This window comes from Acartia tonsa, chromosome 6 (assembly GCF_053477335.1).
Source record: "Acartia tonsa isolate MP-2025a chromosome 6, ASM5347733v1, whole genome shotgun sequence".
Taxonomy (NCBI): Eukaryota; Metazoa; Arthropoda; class Copepoda; order Calanoida; family Acartiidae; genus Acartia; species Acartia tonsa.
In genome coordinates, this window is record NC_137265.1 from 2,663,775 (window position 1) to 2,681,920 (window position 18,146).

Below are 18,146 nucleotides of genomic sequence, written 5' to 3' on the forward strand. Positions count from 1 at the left end.
AAAACATTCAGTTTTTCGAAATAAATCACTTTGGAAGTGAATTTAAAAATGATGATAATAATTTTTTGTTAGGTACCTTTTTTTCCGTCGTATAAGATACTTAACCTCATGATGTGATTACCGCCTTTGTAGCTTTGCTTTGCTTAGCTTTGTTGGCGGTGTCTCTAGCTTTGGCCCTCGTGGCCACAGGATCAGAAGGTGCTGAGTCAACGACAGGGGCAACAGGATCAGAAGGTGCTGAGTCAACGACAGGTGTAGATGCGGCAGATGCGGCAGACGTGGCGGCAAGTGCGGCGGTGTGTGTGGCGGTAGGTACGGCAGTAGATGCCGCAGGTACGGCGACAGACACGGCGGCAAGTGCGGCAGACGTGGCGGCAGATGCGGCGGCGGTCACGGCGGCAGGTGCGGCGGTGAGCGCGGCGGCAGGTGCGGCAGTGTAATCAGCGGTAGCGGCGGCTGCGGATGCGACGGCGGCAGGTACTGACTGTGTGGGCTGTGCGGCTGGTGCAACGGCTGTATGTGCGGCGGTTGCGACGGTTGCGGCAGAGTCTATGGGAGGAAACACAGCTAGGTCCCCAAGAGCTGGGGCAGGGGCAGACGTTAAATTATGTTGAATCGTGCTGGAAGGGTGGGCTGTGATCGTACTAAACTGTCTTGGGAAGTCATCCTCTGTTAAGTCAGCCTGATTAGAGAAGAATGTTTTCCTTTCCTCAGGCGCTAGCTTGTTGAAACAAAGGATAGGCGGTGCCTCTGACAGAAAAAAATCCTCGCTTCCAGGTATGGGTTGGGCCATTTCCTTCAGGTCTTTGCCAAACGGGTTAAGGCAGCGTATCCAGCGGCTGCCGTTCTTGAGCTGAAATTGGACATGTTGGCCAGCGACTTTGGCCCTCGAAATCTGGTTTGTGGCATATACAAAGGTCATGGTCTTCCTGTTGAGGTCGGACATATCTTGCTTCGCCTGGACTAACCTATTGGGGAAGAACGGGACCGGTGACGCGTTGTTCCTGGGATTGAACCTCTTGATCTCGGCGTTGTAACGGTCAAGCACAGCCTTCTTATTGTTCATCCACGCGTCGAGGTAGGATCTAGACATAAAACGAAAAATAAAAACGGGGATCTGGCCCTTTGTATATGGGAGCATATGGGCACGCTCGACGATATCACAAAAATGTGAGGGAATATATTCTAATTCCCCACGTTTAAGAGCGGCTTCAAGGGTGGGCCTTATAATGTTTCTAAATATGATAAACTCTGTAATATTTTCACGGCTCCACGGCTGCTGAAAATTCACTATTCTACAACTCCAATCGCGGCACCTTTGCTCTCTTATCGAGTTTTGTAGAAGTTGAAATTTGACGAAATTTTCTCTCGACGATTCGACAGAGTTTAGATAGTCTTTTTGTTGTGTAATCGTGGTCCTAATCGCTTTTTGTTCACTTGCAACAGATTTAGCATCTACGAAATTTTCTATACCTTCGATAGATTGAATTTTAACATTTAAATCTGAGACTCTCAATTTAATATCGTTTATTTCGGTTTTATGACTGGCAAAAGTACTATGAATAAGCTCATCCCTTACCTTAGCTATATTCGCATCGTATTCTTTAAACTTAACATCCAAAGCAGCGTCCAAATTTGTTTTAAACTTTGACCAATATTCTGGGTTGTCACACGTACTACAGGCCATGATGAAGTGAAGATGGCGGAACCGAGGGTGCTGAGTGAGTGTGGGTCAGCTGACCAATGGTGGGACGCGAAAAAATGTTAGCCAATGGGAGAGCTTATTTGTCGGGAGTACTTTGCGCCGGTAAAATGTTGCCAGACCGATAAATTATCATAAAATTATCAAAAAAATTTGAGAGTGTTTTCACCAAAAAATTGTTCATTAAGTTAAAGCGATTAGGTTACACATAAGTTAAAAAAAACTTTTAATTCATTAATGTTTTATTTTCACTTTTTTTGTGTTAACAATTGACCGATACGTTAACACATACACATTGCCAGGCCTAAATACGAGGTGCCCTCTGGCTACAGTGTCTTCCCTTTCCTCCAACTGCGGAGTGACCACGGGCAGTGGGGAGAGGGGAACTAGTTGAGAGAGAGGGGGAAGGTAGAACTGAGCTTAACACATGGGGTAGGGCGGGGGAGAGCTTGCTAAATGCGTGTTCTCAGCCCGACTCTCTGAACTGAGTGCACATACCTTCAAGTAGGCCCAAACAAAATTGAAAATGACCAAGAAATAGCTAATGAATTTAATCGTTATTTTAGTCAGATTGGGTCTTCCCTAAGGCCTGAAATTCCTTCCACCCCCAAAAATTTTTTTGAATATTTACCACCCCCATGTCAAGATTCCCTCTTCTTTGAGCCATTGTACCCCTTCAAGGTTATTAATATCATTCGTAGTATTAAACCTAAGCGTTCCACAGACATAAATGATGTCTCGATGTATGTTCTGTCTCGCTGTGCTGATACCATTGCCACTCCCCTAACACATGTTTATAATTTATCACTTCAAAATGGCACTTTTCCTGAAAAAATGAAAACTTCCAAAATAGTTGTCCTTCACAAATCAGGTTCACTCAGCGAGGCAGATAATCATCGAGGAATTTCACTCATTGATAACTTTTCCAAACCCATTGAAAAATATGTCTGTGAAACGCTGGTTAAGTTCTTGGAAGATCGGTCTTTTTTTAGCAACCGCCAGTTTGGCTTCATGAAAGGGATCTCAACCTTTCACAATGTATTGAACTTAAGCACATTGATCACCCAAGCACTCAGTCGAGACACTTCCTGTATGGCCATATTTTTGGACATAAGGAAGTGTTTCGACATGATAAATAGGGACATCCTTTTTAGCAAACTGGAGAATTCAGGGATAAGGGGGGTTGCACTTGATTGGTTCCGTAGTTATTATGCAAATAGAAAACAGCGTGTATTTTTTAAGGGCCTTTTCTCCTCCACAATTGAATTCATTATCATTGGCGTACTTCAGGGGTCAGTCCTGGGACCAATTCTTTTTTTGATTTTTATCAATGACCTTGTTTCATGCAGTGAAGAGATCCTAATCAATCTCTTTGCTGATGACGCAGTGGGCTTCATTGAAAAGCAGAATATTATACAATTGATCAACCTTGCAAAGGAGCTTGTCCCCAGACTGACCCAATGGTACAATGCCAATAAACTTCTTATTCACCCCCGCAAGACCAAATGTATGGTCTTTTCCTCCCCCCGTGAGATACTCACCCCCGCTGAGCTCGCCGCTAAGACCAACTTTGAAGTCTATGTAAACATGAATAATCATAATGAAAATGATGAGTCAAAAATCACTAAGTTGGATCTTGTGAGCGGTACCAATGAGGGTAGTATCAAACACTTGGGAATTCAATTGGACGAGAAAATGAAGTTTTCTTATCATCTTGAAAAAGTCTATAGCAAAGTCTCTAAAATAATTTATAGTATGAAAGTAATGCGTCATTTGTTGGACAAGAAACACTTAAAGCTACTCTATTCTTCTTATATTAAGTCGAATATCGAATATTGTTGTCTCCTGTTCACTGCCTGTCCTATGTATCTGTTAGCACCAATCATTAAGTTGCAGAAGCAGGCCATTAGAATAATCGAAAATTTACCTAGCAGAGCTCACACAGCTGAATTCTTTAAATCTAATGGCATACTTCCATTTAACCTGTTAATTGAATTCAATGTTTGTAAATTTATGCACGCCTATAAATTAGGCAATTTTCCCAAAATCTTTGAAAACACCTGGAATTTTGTTCAAGACAGACATACGTATGGCACTAGGAACAGGAACAACTTTGCTTACGAACCGGGCACCAATAGAAACTTTCTCCTGCACGCCCCTCTTAACTCTTTCCCAACTATATTCAACAACCTTCCACTTGAAATTAAACTAATTGATAATAAAAATACTTTTAAGAAAAAATGTTTTACTTATTACCTAAACAAGATTGAGTTTTAAAAAAAGCAAATATTTTATTTTTGAAATTAAACTGATTGATAATAAAAATATTTTCAAGAAAGATATTTTACTTATTACTTACTATCTTAAAAAAAAAGCAAATACTTTATTTTTTCTCTTCCTTTATTTAACAATTTTTTTTGTTCTAACTAAGTTTCTATTCGTATCTTTAGCCCTCGACTTTTTGTAAGCACTTAATTTCTATATTAAAAAAATAATAAAACAGCATTTCTTTAACCTCAAATCTCAACGAATAGGTTCCGTAGGAACCGACATACATACCTATGTATAGAGTAGCTTTAGCATAGTTTGTTTCTTATCCATTTTATTCATTTTACATTTTATATTTTGACTTTAACTTCTTCCATTATATTATATATTTTTTATCAAGCAGCTAAAGAATCGCGCAACCTCTACCTCTATTTTATCTAATAAAAAAATAACAAAGTTTTTTCATAATTTTGACCAAAAATATATTTATTTATTCAAATTTAGATATCAAAAATTTTGTTTAATATATGACTATCGCTGACTGGTTAAGCTCATGTAGTGGGCATAGCCATCTACTCGTCGTAGTCGCTGGAGTCGCCGATGTCGTCGGGTTCCTGTTGGAGGAGCTCCTCCACAAGGTCCTGCTGGACGGTGACCAGGCGGTCCATGGCGGCGATGGAATCCATGTTGGCCTGGAAGGAGCGGGCGTACGTGGGCATTACTGATATTAACCTCACGACTAACCCATAGTTGGAATACATCATGCGGAGGATCTCCTCATCGATAGCGTCGTTGCGGAATCTCCTCCACATCAACATGTCGCCCTCGTGCACAACGCCCAACAACCTCCTCTTGACCATAAACCAGAGGTCCAGACAGCGCCTGTCTACCCCCGGAAATGGGAGTAGATCAGGCACTGCCGCGAGGTTCAGCAGCTGCTGGACGCCGTGCACGGGTACAGGATCATCGACTTCATCGCTAGAATTTAACATAGCGATGAGCTCCTGCACCTGGTCATGGAGGGGAACATCTTCCTCACCTCCAGCCTCCTCCGGAACTTCCGGCGCCCCGTCTGGTAGAGCACCTTGGCCTTGTCCTACTTCCTCTTCTTGATCTGACATCTTGGAGACAATTGAAATTTGACCTTACCTACCCCATATTTATACCCCCCTTGTGTTTTAATACCATGCATTATGCAATCTTAATTTATCTTATTAATTAGTAAATAACTTTCCCCACTTCCGATTTCCCGCGTATTTCCCCTATGCTTTACAACCAATTGTCTCCCTCCCGCCCCTTTTTCCTTTATTCTACTGTGCTTTACCGGAAAACCACTCATCCCCCCACCCCCTACTTTTTCCCCCCCCCTAGCATATACCAAACAATAAGCGCCGCTCTGTCTGTCTGGCTGGTAGCCACGACCGCGCACAAACCATTTACCACGCCCCATTTTATCCCCCCCGTTTTCCTCCCCTCCTCCCCCATACCTGTTCAATTCCTCGACCCATCTCCCTTATTCTATCTAGCCTCTCACTTCATCAACTTACATTTCTTATCCTTACTTTTTTTATGCTAATACTAAATTAATCCATAGCAAAATATTAATTAACAGACATCCTATTACTTTGTACATCTTTCAAATAAAAAAACAAAAGTTCATAGCAAGATATCTAGGATTTATTAAAAACAAATCAATGAATTTATGGTAAATTATTTTTAAAAAAATTATATTTAGCTACTTTTTTCAAAAAACTAAACTGTATTGTTTATTTCTCTCTTTGCAGATTTTTTTCTGTTGCCTCACTGTTGTTTTTTGTGAACGTCTTGCGGATAATTCCGCGGTTGTTTTTGCGGATATTTTGCGGATATCTTGTATATAAAGTCGTAGAGAACTTGACCATAACTGGTCCTGACCAGAAATGGCCAACTTCTGGAGCTATAGTTGGAGACAAGCCCCCTCTTGTGCAGTTATCCGCTCAGCAATTTCACCTAATTTAGTTTCATGATACTCCATATCCTTGTTTGGGTTGTATAGTGTGAGTGCCAACTCGGTTTCTAAATAACCCTGATGGTATAGTAGACGGGCTACCTCACGACGTACTTCCTCACTGACATTGTCACCATTAACTATATTGAGAAGTCGTTGATATGTTATTGTCAGTCTATTGCGTAGCGGCTGCCACATTTGTTGGTACTCTTCCTCTCCGAACATTTTCGTGCCTAAACAACAGAAAGATTTAAACTCCACTAAAGCAAAGCTATAACAAATTGTGCGCGCAATAGCACGCCACAGCCTTTTTTTTAACATGACCCACTTTCACCCTTTACTTTCAAAAAGAGTGAGATCAATGGATTAATGTAAACGTTTTCTAGCACAAACCACTCTCCTCTCACCTTCCCTCACCTCACCCTCCCCCATATTGTTGCCCCATTCACAGCCATGCTGTGACCAGTTCTCAAAACACAAAAATCAGATTCCGGAGGAATCGAACCTTACATATTTAGGGACACACTCCCATTATCAAAAAACCAAAATCAGATTCCGTAGGAATCGCACATGACCTATTCTTTATTCTGTACAATTATACAATTGTACATCATAGGATTATTATATCCATTCTCAAGAAATAAAAATCAGATTCCGTAGGAATCGAAACCAACCATTACACCTTGTTCACTTAGTACATGATACGTTTATATATTAGGATATCTTATTCATTTTTTGGATTTTGGATTTTTGGATTGGACCAAGTGTTATCGCGTGATTTGCCGTCATCCTGTAATTATTGGTGTGGAGATGTCCTTAGACCCGGACAAAACTCCACTCTATAATGAAAATAATTTGTTATAAAGGAAACTGTCTATGTAGAGCTGAAAAGGGATCACAACGGGAATAGCGACTCCTGGTGGAGGTTTTGGTTCCTTAATTGTTCCGAATTTACGCTTGGAGAAGTTGCAACTGATAGTAGGAGGATGTCTGAAATACACAGCAAGATATTTTTGTTCTTTCATTGTTAAGATTATTATTTATTTGCACATATAACATTGTACCGGCTTAGCAAGCGTCAAAGTACACCAGTGGCTCCACAACCCTTAAAGGGTTATGCTAACTATCTGGTACAATGTTGCATGGAATTTTTTTTTGTAAAATGTTATCTTCATCTTATTCGAACTGGCCTGGTAACTAGGTGGAGACGAAGTTCGGCCAATTCCATGCTAGGTACTTAATAATAGTTATTATGTATATTATTATATTACCAAACCTGCATCAAACAAACCAGAAGAATCAAACAGATCAAAGCATAGTAACATAATGTATGATATATATCTAATAAAATATGTTGTACCTTTGAGGAAAATAAATCTTATCTTATCTTATCTTATCTGTATGTTTGTAGGTTGACCGCTGAACCGATCGGGTTCTCCTCAACAGGGTAGCTTCTCATAGGTCCTGGGAAGGTTTATAACTATTTTGGGCGAGGGTACCACGCAACATAGATAGGTAACGTATTATTTAAAAAAGAACATTTAAAGTGCGACCAGAGGCCTTTAGAGGCGTAGCCGCTAGTATGATATATTCTAAACTAGTTATTGATGCGCCACTAATGGACATAAATATTAATTGTTCTCGTTTATAAAGCTGAGATTAAATAAATTCCTCGTCACTGTTTCAGACATTAATATTTTTTGTTGGCGTCATCACCTATTTAACCAGTGGACCAACAACAGCATTCACCTTTAAGTTGGTTAGAGTTCTGACCCAGAGAGGGATTATATTGGTATTCGTTGGCTCAACAATTTTGAGTACACTAGCGGCTAGCGATTTTTCTTGGAAGGTTGGTGTTACCATAGACGTCCAAGGGGGGGGAGGTAAAGTGGAGATTACTCCCCCCCCCCAAACAAATTTAAGCGGGGGGGTAAAAAAATTTACCCCTCCAAAAAACAAATTAACCCCCCCCCCCTTAAAAAAATGTTACCCCCCCCAAAAAAAAAAAAAGGTTTAACGCCCCTGGGTGGCACCCTCCTGAAAATTGGCAATAAACCTGCCAAGGATCTATAAGAAGAAGTTTCAGTTCAGCAGTTAGCAAGCTACATTATGAGGGAGAACCATATCGGTTCACAGGTTAGTAAGATCCTTCGGTACAAACAGACACACACACACACACAGAAATCATGTTATTTTAAAATAATGATTTACCATAACTGGCCATGATATTCAATATGCAGCCTTTTAAACTGTTTTTAACCTATTTTTAAAACGTATATAAAAAATATACTATGACACCAGTAGAATGAGACTGCAGAGCCTAAATTTGAATTAAGTCCCCAATAAACTTGTTTGGGGGGTTTTAAATATTAATTTTTACTGTTGCCGTGATCATTTTGACTGAAGCAAAAGGTTTTTTTTTTATTTGGGTAAAATTCGTAGCTTTTAGAGTGTTTTGCTTCATAAATATTGTATTCTGGTATAGAGTTAAATTAGGCCTTATGATTTTACTATAAAAATTCACTAAAAAGTTAATTCTTTATAATATATCAACGAATTAACATTAACATGTTTGTGTTCTCTCACTTATTTTAAAAACATAAAATGGCTGTAAAGGGTTAAATGACAACAAATGTTTATGCAATACAACAAATTTATTTTTGTCACATATACAAATGTGTTATAAAATAAGATTATTCAAACTTATCTTTTAAAATAATTTTTAAGAAGTATGTATCTTTTATGTGTATGGTTTTCATTCTTTTCATTTTAATTAAATAAAAAATATTTAACTACATTGGAAATAAGTCACTTTGTGAAAACACTCTTTTTTTGAATTGTAAAGAATTATATAAAACAAGACTTCTTATTGGTTAGATTTCAGAATTATTTGTTATATTGTAAATGTTAGATTTTTCAATGAAATTAATTGTTTTGGAAAAAAAAATTATTTCCAATGAACAGAGTAATGTTTTTTTATTGTATCAATATAAAGTGAATTATATAAAAATGCTCTGTAAGCCACAATATTACCCGAAGTAAAAAAAGAGCTTTTGCTTCAGTCAAAATGATTACAGCAACACTAAAAATTAATTTTTATATCCCCCAAAAAAAGTTTATTGGGGACTTAATTCAAATTTGGGCTCTGCAGTCTGATTCTATAGGTGTCCTAGTATATTTTTGACCCCCCATTCAAAAATAGGTTAAAAACAGTTTAATAAGAAATCTATTTTACCCTGTAACACTATTCTGATAATGTGTCACATTTTGAAATGATATGATAACAGCAACTAGTGCAAACTAAGGGGGTTTATTAGTGGCCAGCTCACAAAAAAAAGGATTTCACCTTTTTTTATTTAATTACTTGAGATAAATGATAATCATTTAGAATAGTTTTTCTCGTATTCATTCGAATCCGGTGGATAGAAACCGGTTCTCATCCATACGAAAAAACTATGTCTAGCATCGTATTATATCCAGCTTTCTACGAATATAGAAATGTACAATCATAAGATTAAAACCAGTTTTTTTAGCCGGTGCCTTTGGCACCTCGGGGCTAAAAAAATTAGTTTTAATCTCATAATTGTACTTTCTATATCCGCGGAAAGCCGTTTATAATACGATGCGAGAAATAACTATTATCTCATTATTCAGGAGGACAAACGGTATAATCAGAATAAATATATGAACTAGTGTGACACCCACAACCCACCAAAAACAAATAAAATTTAGGCAGTTATTTTTTTATAACTGTTTGTAGCACCAGAGGATCTTAATTTTTATTTATGTTTACCTCTTCAAAGCCCCTAGAGGCTAGGGGGCAAAGCTGTAAGTTTCGCGTGTATTCCCTAGATAGATCTATATCCGGAACCGCAGCACTGTTAGAGACAATTGGTAGTGAGTAATCATCCACCACCTAAAGAAATATCAGTGTGTGAATAACCCTAGTATAGTGATGAGTGTTACCTTTAAGGTTTCTATTAGTAAATTGGACTTTTTATAAATCAACAGCAATTAAAAATGCCCGTATGGCATCAATCATCAAAATTTTACCATTTGGTTGAACAATACTATTTTATTTCTTTTTCATTTAATTGTTTGACAAGCATAATACATTTTACTTGTTTTATTTAAAAAATTTAAGACACATCTAGCGGCAAAATATTAAACTACATATAATAGAAACTTGGCATTTTTTGTTTCTTGACCGAAAAAATCCTTGATTTTTTAAAATATGGACTACTTTATTTTTGGTCTGAATATTCTTTTGGAGTGTGGGATACAAACCCCACCCCCCAATCCCTAAATTATAACCCCCCCCCCCTCCAAAAAAAAATGTTTTGATGCTAAAGTTAAATGTGTATCCTTATAATAAAGTAACAAGATGTCTGTTTGTTTGTCTGTACCAAAGGATCTTACTAACCGGTTAACCGATATGGTTCTCCCTCATAATGTAGCTTGTCATGGGTCCTTTTAAGGTTTATAACTATTTGGGGGGGGGGGGGTACTACTACCCTCAAAAGAGAAATCACTCCTACAAAATTTTCTTTCCTTTAAAAAAAACTAAAATAAAATAAGGTTGTCGAATATAAACCTTAAGTGCCCCTAGAGGCTTACCTGCTATTTAAATAAAAAAAATAATGTTTCTCTATGATCTCAGTAACCAGTGAGCTGATTTTGTTCTCCATTTCAATATCCTTCTTACTAAACTGTCCCTCCCTCCCTCTAAGTAAAACCCTGAGCACCTTACTTAATTAAACGGCGTTGGTAATGTAAATTTCAACTTTTTTTTGCCAGACCAAAGTGTACTGATTATGTGTACATCTGACCTCCAACGTGTACTTTTTGTGGGGAGGGGGGTCTGTTTTGCTTAAGTGTATAATTTGTATACATTTACTCTAAGAGTATGTTTATCTTAAGTGTGCAACTGACTACTACTAAGTCAACAAACCGTATATTCCTTGTAAATAGCGTAGATCCAGCTCCACTGGTATGTATAACTAGTAAAGCGGCGGTTAAAAACCGCCATTTGGTCCGAGGTATTTGAAAAAAAAAATATATTTTATCAGAAATCTTAAATAAACTTTGAATCTATGTTTGTTAAAAAACAGAATTATGATTTACTTAAACATAGAAATAGACAGCTGATTTGCCTGTGAGGATTTTGCTGACTAAAAAAAGCATCATATTCAATTAATCTGTGTCAGTCAGTCCGTCCAGTATGCAAAAGTTTTAGTAATTAAATTTTTAATCTACAAGGTACAATATCTTAAGGAAATCATATCCGAAAAGTGTAAGTATTCTGTGTGTACCTTTAGATTCAGATTCTCTACAAGTGTTTATGTTCGTTTGTTCGATTGCAGAGCTTTGCTTATATGGATGTTGTCATCCTTGTTTTAATAGTTATTACTTTGGTAGCTAATATCTATCGCGTATAAGATTTGTGAAAAGATTTGTGAAGGGTAGAAGGGTGGGGACATTGTATTTTAAATTACTCTAGTTCTCAACATATAAAACTGAGGTATCTTATTTGTTGTCTCAAAAGCTTTAAAAGGATTGGTTGATTCAGAAATTGAGTGTCCAAACTTTTCGACATATAATTTTAATCTATGTAAGCCTATATGGGTGAATTTGTTTATTATTCTTGAGGATATACAACAATTATCGTCCATTGTCTTATCCTTCAATATACAGAGTTATTGTCCCCTTTCTTCCCAAAGTCAACCTCCAACCAATAATATAATCTATATTTAGGTGGCAAAATTATATTTTAAATCAATTGATTTCAATGCTTTAAAAAAAAGAACATGATTCCAGTGTTATAAATTCTAACCAATTATAAATAAGCTGTAGAATAGTCGAAACAAAATTGTAAGTAAATTTAGTGAAAAATGCTTAAATACAGGATGATGGTAAAGGACATACTTACATGTTTAGTTCTTGAATATATAGTTACTTTGCTAATAATATTGTACTTTGTTGTCCTAGGAATCAGTTTATCAAAAATCAGATTATTATATCACATAAAAATTTGTTGCTAAAAAAGTTAAAAAATCTACATGTTTAAAATGGACGTACGGACATTCTGGTAACGATTATGGAGATCTATGATTTCTCAATCGTACCCAACTAGATCTCTAAATTGGCTAATAGGAAAACAATGGAGGAACAATTTCTCCAAATTATTGGTTTGAAAACGTACAGATTTTGTTACGAAAGGTATGGTATTTTTTATTTTTTAAAAAAAGTCAGCTATAAACAGTCATATATTTAGAATCAAAATTTCTTCCCTCGTATAATGTGAAGTATATGACAAAAGCCAGCTATGAATAGTTGAATTTCTTGAATGTTGCCTTTCCGAAAATTACATCTTCGAAAAAAATGTCGATCGTATTATTGAAATAAATAGTACATATCATAAAATAAGCAAAGTTGTTTGTCTGCTAGAATTTCCTTTTTAATTTTGATAAATTATAGAGCCAGTTTATCCATCTAGATCAACTATATCCATTCTCAAACCACTAGAAATTTTTAAGTTGGTACGTAAAGCTTTTAGAGGTCTATGCTCGCCGCACAAAAAAAATTGATAGAATCTTCAATGTCAAAAATGCATAGCATCAATAAAATCAATTATTATAATAATAAATCAATTGTAAACAACCATAAACTATTGAAATTAGATAAAATAGATATAGAATATACGTGGATATCCAGGTTATTGTCGTCAATATAAGTTCCTAACATGGACATCACTTATTAGTTAGTTCGTTCTTCCAGTCGGAGAGGAGGGTTAAGGATGTGAATGGGGGATTTTTTTGCCAGCTACAAGTTTTACTTTATTAGAGTACATTATTTGCACCGAATTTTAGACAGAATCAATGGCACACCAGCTCCAGCTTTCACATACCTGTTTAGTTTTATGCAATCTGTAGTTGCAATCTTGACATACAAAATCCTATTTATACTCAATGAACCACACCCCACCTTTAAAAATCTCAGCTTTATTATAATTATAATTGTACGTTAAGACCTTGAGGGATAAGACAATCGACGACAAATTGACATACTCCTCATTCATTGAGGATTAACAAAATTACCCCTTCTTTAGATTAAAATTATTGATAAGGTTGATAGTTTGTACCAACTAATCACGAATCAAGATTTAATCAAAGTCTTCATAATTTTAAGTTAACAAATGAGAGGTAGTTTTTTTTTTATAAATTTTGAGTACAAATATAGTTTCCAATCTAGTGTTCCCTTCCTCTCTGATTTGGTCTTTCTTACGAAAAAATTTGACAATGAATCTTAACTCAATCTTTATAAACTAGTTTCTCTTTCGGTATCTAAAAATATCATGGAAAGAAAACGAAGTTGCGGGTTTCGTCGTATTTTCACAGTAGCTTTTCTCCTATTTCTAGTACCTGCTGGGCAATCATTAACATTTACCTAACCTATCCTAAGCTAAAATAATCTATCAAAAGTTGCTGTGAAAATACGACGAAACCCGCGTCAGTCAACCCCCCGTCCAAAGTAAACAAAGTGATTCTACCTTGTAACGTCCTAGTTAAAGATGTCAACCAATTTGGGTACCTGTCACTTAAATGGTAGTTTTAATACTTTTTGCGCTTTTTAAATGACTGAGTAACTTTCTACTGTAAGTTTTAAGCCCAGTTGCTAAAAAAATCTTTTTTTTTAGAAAGAAAGTGTCCTAACTTTTGTGATTTTTTAAAATAGCTAGTCAGTGCTTTTAATTTGTAAGTGAGTAATTATTGAGAAAAAAAATCTATTTTGTTAAAGCCCGGTGAATCAAAACTTTAACTTTGGGAACTCGTCACGAATGGGTTAAAAGAAAATCACAAAAGTTAGGATACGTTCTTTAGGTTGTTAGGCAGGGCTTGAAGGGCTAAGCCAATGGGATAAGTTGCTCAAAACATTAGGACACTACTAGTTTTGAACAAACCATTCAAAATCTGTAAAAATACCCAAAGATTTCGGGCCATTTATTAAGAAAACGTTGCTATTAAACTTTTGTACAGTGTTCTTGTCTCCCAATGCCATATTTTTAAAATTTCATTAGCCTTTTCTCTCATTGTATAATAATTATTTCTTTCGTCGTATTATAAACGGCTTTCCGCGGATATAGAATGTAAAATTATAAGATTAAAACCAGTTTTTTTTAGCCCCAAGAAGCCGAAGGCACGGGCTAAAAAACTGGTTTTAATCTTATGATTGTACATTTCTATATTCGTAGAAAACTGGATATAATACGATGCTAGACATAGTTTTTTCGTATTGATGAGAACCGGTTCCTATCCACCGGATTCGAATGAATACGAGAAATTAATTTATTATTACTTGGATCTTACACCAGATTTTCCTGCACTTCAATAAAGTGAACTTATAGCTGGCTAAAATAACCTCCACATTACTTACTAGTGTATGAACGAACTAACCGATAAATGCCCAAGTTAGTAACTAAAATGACGTAAAATTTTCCACTGTCAAAATATCCACTTATATGCTATATCCATTTTTGTATACACCGTATGTAAAGCTTTAAAAAAAGCATTGCTACTTAGGACGCAATCGTCCTTATTAAAAAAAAATATTTTCATATCAACTTTTAAAAACTACAACACGAAGTCTTATTTCGCAAAGAGAAAGTTATATTGGCAGATATGTAAATATTGAGTTGTGCTAATCCTTTCATAGCACAGATAATGGGTGCATTTGCAAAATTATTTTCATTTATATGAACAGTCTTGTAATGTGTGTGTGTGTGTGATCCTCATACATAATTTTTTAAAGGCTTTATCAGGAACTATCGGGTTCGCCCCTACCCTCTAGAAGCTTTGCCCCAAGAGTAATTTTTGAAAAAATATTTTTTAAAGCCGAGATGCTCCAAAAAAAAATAGAGATTTTTTATTTTTTTGGGGGGTTGGGGGGGGTCCCACCCTCCAAGAAAATAGCCTAAAACCACCACAGGACTATTAGGTATATTCGCTAAAGAGTAGAATCCGATCAGTTCAGTGGTTAACGAGATCTTAAGGGACAGACGGACAGACAGACATCGTTCTACTTTGTATTGTATATATTGTAGGGTATAGCCAGCAACCGAAACAAATCTAAAATAGTAATTTGAGGGCAAATAAAAAGGTCGTCATTACTACGTACTAAGCGTTGCCCCCAAATTTTTATAAAAATCACATAAAGATTTCGTGATTTGTTTTCTATTTAATTTTGTTGATTTGGAGATTCTGTGTTTGTATATTCTAGTCTCTAAAGAAAGACTTTAAAGTAGATGCAGGGATTTTCAGGAATGACATTCTACTTTACATCCTTAATTATGATAAATAAAGGTATCCCTTCTGTAGATTTGTATTATTACATACTTATTAAAAAGCACGGCAAAAAATATTTCACAGGATCTCTAAGTTAATTAAAACCCATTTACATTGTTTAGTTGATTTGTCTTGAAAAAAATGTTTTTTAGTTAGCTCTTCATTCTTCAAATGTTATTCCTTGCAAAAATGTAATAGGTTCCAGTTGTACAAATTTTGTGAAATTTTCTGGTTAACCAGTGCAGTGCATTCATTAGTTTGTAGTTTGTGGACATAAGATTGTCAAAGTAAAACAAGAATTAAACATTATATATCAAGTATATACACGAAATAAACAAGAATACCTAATGTCCGCTTTAAATTGTGTTATATACAGCTATACAGGGATTTCTGGCAGGGAGTAAGGGAGGGGACAATGGATCGAATATTCAATTTTTAGGAGTCTCAGACTTTGGGGACTGGCTTAAAGGGAATGTGCAAGAATTTAGCAGTTTCTGACTGAGTTTGGGGACTTGCGCATAGAATGCCGCTACTCGTTATGTATGTTTTGAATATTGCAGACGGGGAGAAGGGAAATAAACACTCGTTGTGTTAGTTTGGAATGTAGCAGACGGGGAGAAAGGAGAAGGGAGGTGGGGGCAAGGGGCAAGGGAAATAAACAGAATAAAAAGGGGCAGTCATATTCTTGCTAGCAGATGGCCGGGTCCAATAATCTTTTAATATAAAAATCACACCAAAAAACCTCAATATATTTCATCAAAAACAAGTTGTGATTTCACTTTACATGACGCTATGAAAATCTATTATTCAATTAACAATCCCTTTATAATTTCCTACAAATTTATTGGATTAAACTGGATTTCCTGCCCTTTCTTTGATAACTCTTATATTGAATTAAATGCCCATTGTCCCCTCCCTTACTCCCTGAATTTCTGGCCTAAATTTATTGTAATATTAACTGCCTAATTTTCATTTATGAAAACTTACATTGAGCAGTGGAATCAAATCTCTTTTATAAGTTTTAAAAATCTTAACCGTTGAAATGCACACTACTTTAACCGGCGACATCAACAGCATTTTTAAGTAGAGAGTAAATTGAATTGAAATAAGTATGTAAATCACTTAATTACTTCGAAAATAGCCCATACAAAAACCTTATCGAAGATAGTATTTTTAAAAGCGAAGCTTTTCTATAATTAGGGTAAGTCCGTTCGTCTGGAACGGATAGCTTTTTTCATTAATTTAGGCATGTTAAAATTATCCTATCGATTTCAAACTTCGCATGGTGATTCCTGTAGTAGTTAGGTACGATTTTGAAGGCATTGCAACTCTATAATCGTTACCAGAATGTCCGTACGTCCATTTTCATAATGTTGATTTTTAACAACAATTTTTATGTGATAAAATTATCCGATTTTTGGAATACTGATTCCAAGGACATCAAATTACAATGTTTTAAGAGAAGCATCTCTATAATCAAGTCCTAAAAACGTAAGTATGTCCTTAAAAATTATCCTGTATGAAAGCAGTTTTTCAACAAATTTACTTACGATTTTGATTAGACATTTATGTTATGATTTTTCAGTTCTGACACTCTACAAATGTTAATATTCGTTTGTCCTTCCGCTTTTATGGATGTTGTCATCCTTGTTATCTTTATTTTAGGTTAGTGTATGTGAGTGTTAGAGCAAGAATTAACCCCTTGGGTTAGAGCCCTCTAGGCTAGAATTTTTTTTTAATGTCATTGGATCTAGTCTTCAAAATTATACCTACTTTTGATATGTTAAATGAATGTATTGGCAATAAAGTTAATACTTCGTTTTTATAGTAAAGACTTTTTTTTATAAGATTAAATAATTAAGATAATTATAAAAAATAACCGCTCTACTTGCAGGAATATCTATATTCTTTTTTAGGTCCTTTCTATTTAACTATTAGCTGCGCCCATAGCCTCTAGGGGCCCTGTATTAACAGATTTTTGAAAATAGCCAAAAACCTACCATAAACCAATGCAAAGCTTCACTAAAAAGGAGAACACAACTGGTTCAGTAGGTATTAAGATCTTAAGCTCCAGACGAAAAAAAATTTATATAACTGCGCAAAAAATACTTAAAATTAAATGTTGCCCTAGGCTATATGGAATAACTAAAACTATTTAGAGGCAGAGCATCTCTATAGTATGGTTGGGCCGGATACCGGATATCCGGCTGATTTCAAATGCCGGATATCCGGCAAATATCCGGTTATCCGGCCGGATAACCGGCCAAAATACCAGTTTTTAAAGTAGCAAAAAAAATTTGCAGTCGCCAAAATTTATGTCTGCGATTTCTAATATAAAATTTACATAAAGATAAATCTTTTCAGAAAAAAATTATCTTTTAGCTCAATAATAGTTACAGTTACAGCCATTTAAAATTTAAAAAGCAGATATTTTTGTTGTAAAATGTAAAGGATTATATTGCCGGATAGTTTCAATATCCGGTATCCGGCCGGATATTGAAAATGGCCCGATATTCGGCCATACCGGATATCCGGTCCAACCCTACTCTATAGCACAGCTTTAGACCGTTAGTTGGTTCTTTGCAATTTCTCTGATAGGATAATAGTTTATAGGACAAGTAACTTCAATCAATTTGAACGCTAGGATAGTATATAAAACAATCTTTTTTCTTTTTTTACCAGTCTACCATATTATGAAAATGAAATTAAGTAAATTATACCACCTATCTTTACTCTATAAATCCATATAAAACATGATATGTATTATAGACTATATAAGTTTGAAGGAATTTTAATTAATATAATAGATTTGAAATCTGCATAAAATTTTAAGGTTTTTTTTTATAAA

General features: G+C 35.6%; 2 protein-coding genes across 5 annotated transcripts in view; one reads left to right on the forward strand and one right to left on the reverse strand.

Annotated features, from left to right (window-relative positions):
- The window catches only part of LOC145321472 (uncharacterized), a 3,382-nt gene extending 1,403 nt beyond the window's left edge, over positions 1-1,979 (reverse strand). Inside the window, exons 1-2 of the mRNA XM_080162893.1 lie at positions 1,580-1,979; positions 279-1,085 (exon numbers count right to left, since the gene is read on the reverse strand). Coding sequence (XP_080019019.1) covers positions 279-1,066 — 788 coding nt within the window. The 5' untranslated portion in view covers positions 1,067-1,085; positions 1,580-1,979. The remainder of the gene's footprint in view (positions 1-278; positions 1,086-1,579) is intronic.
- Positions 1-18,146, forward strand: part of LOC145321574 (uncharacterized) — an 85,760-nt gene that overhangs the window by 9,769 nt on the left and 57,845 nt on the right. The gene's annotated exons all lie outside the window — the stretch shown is intronic.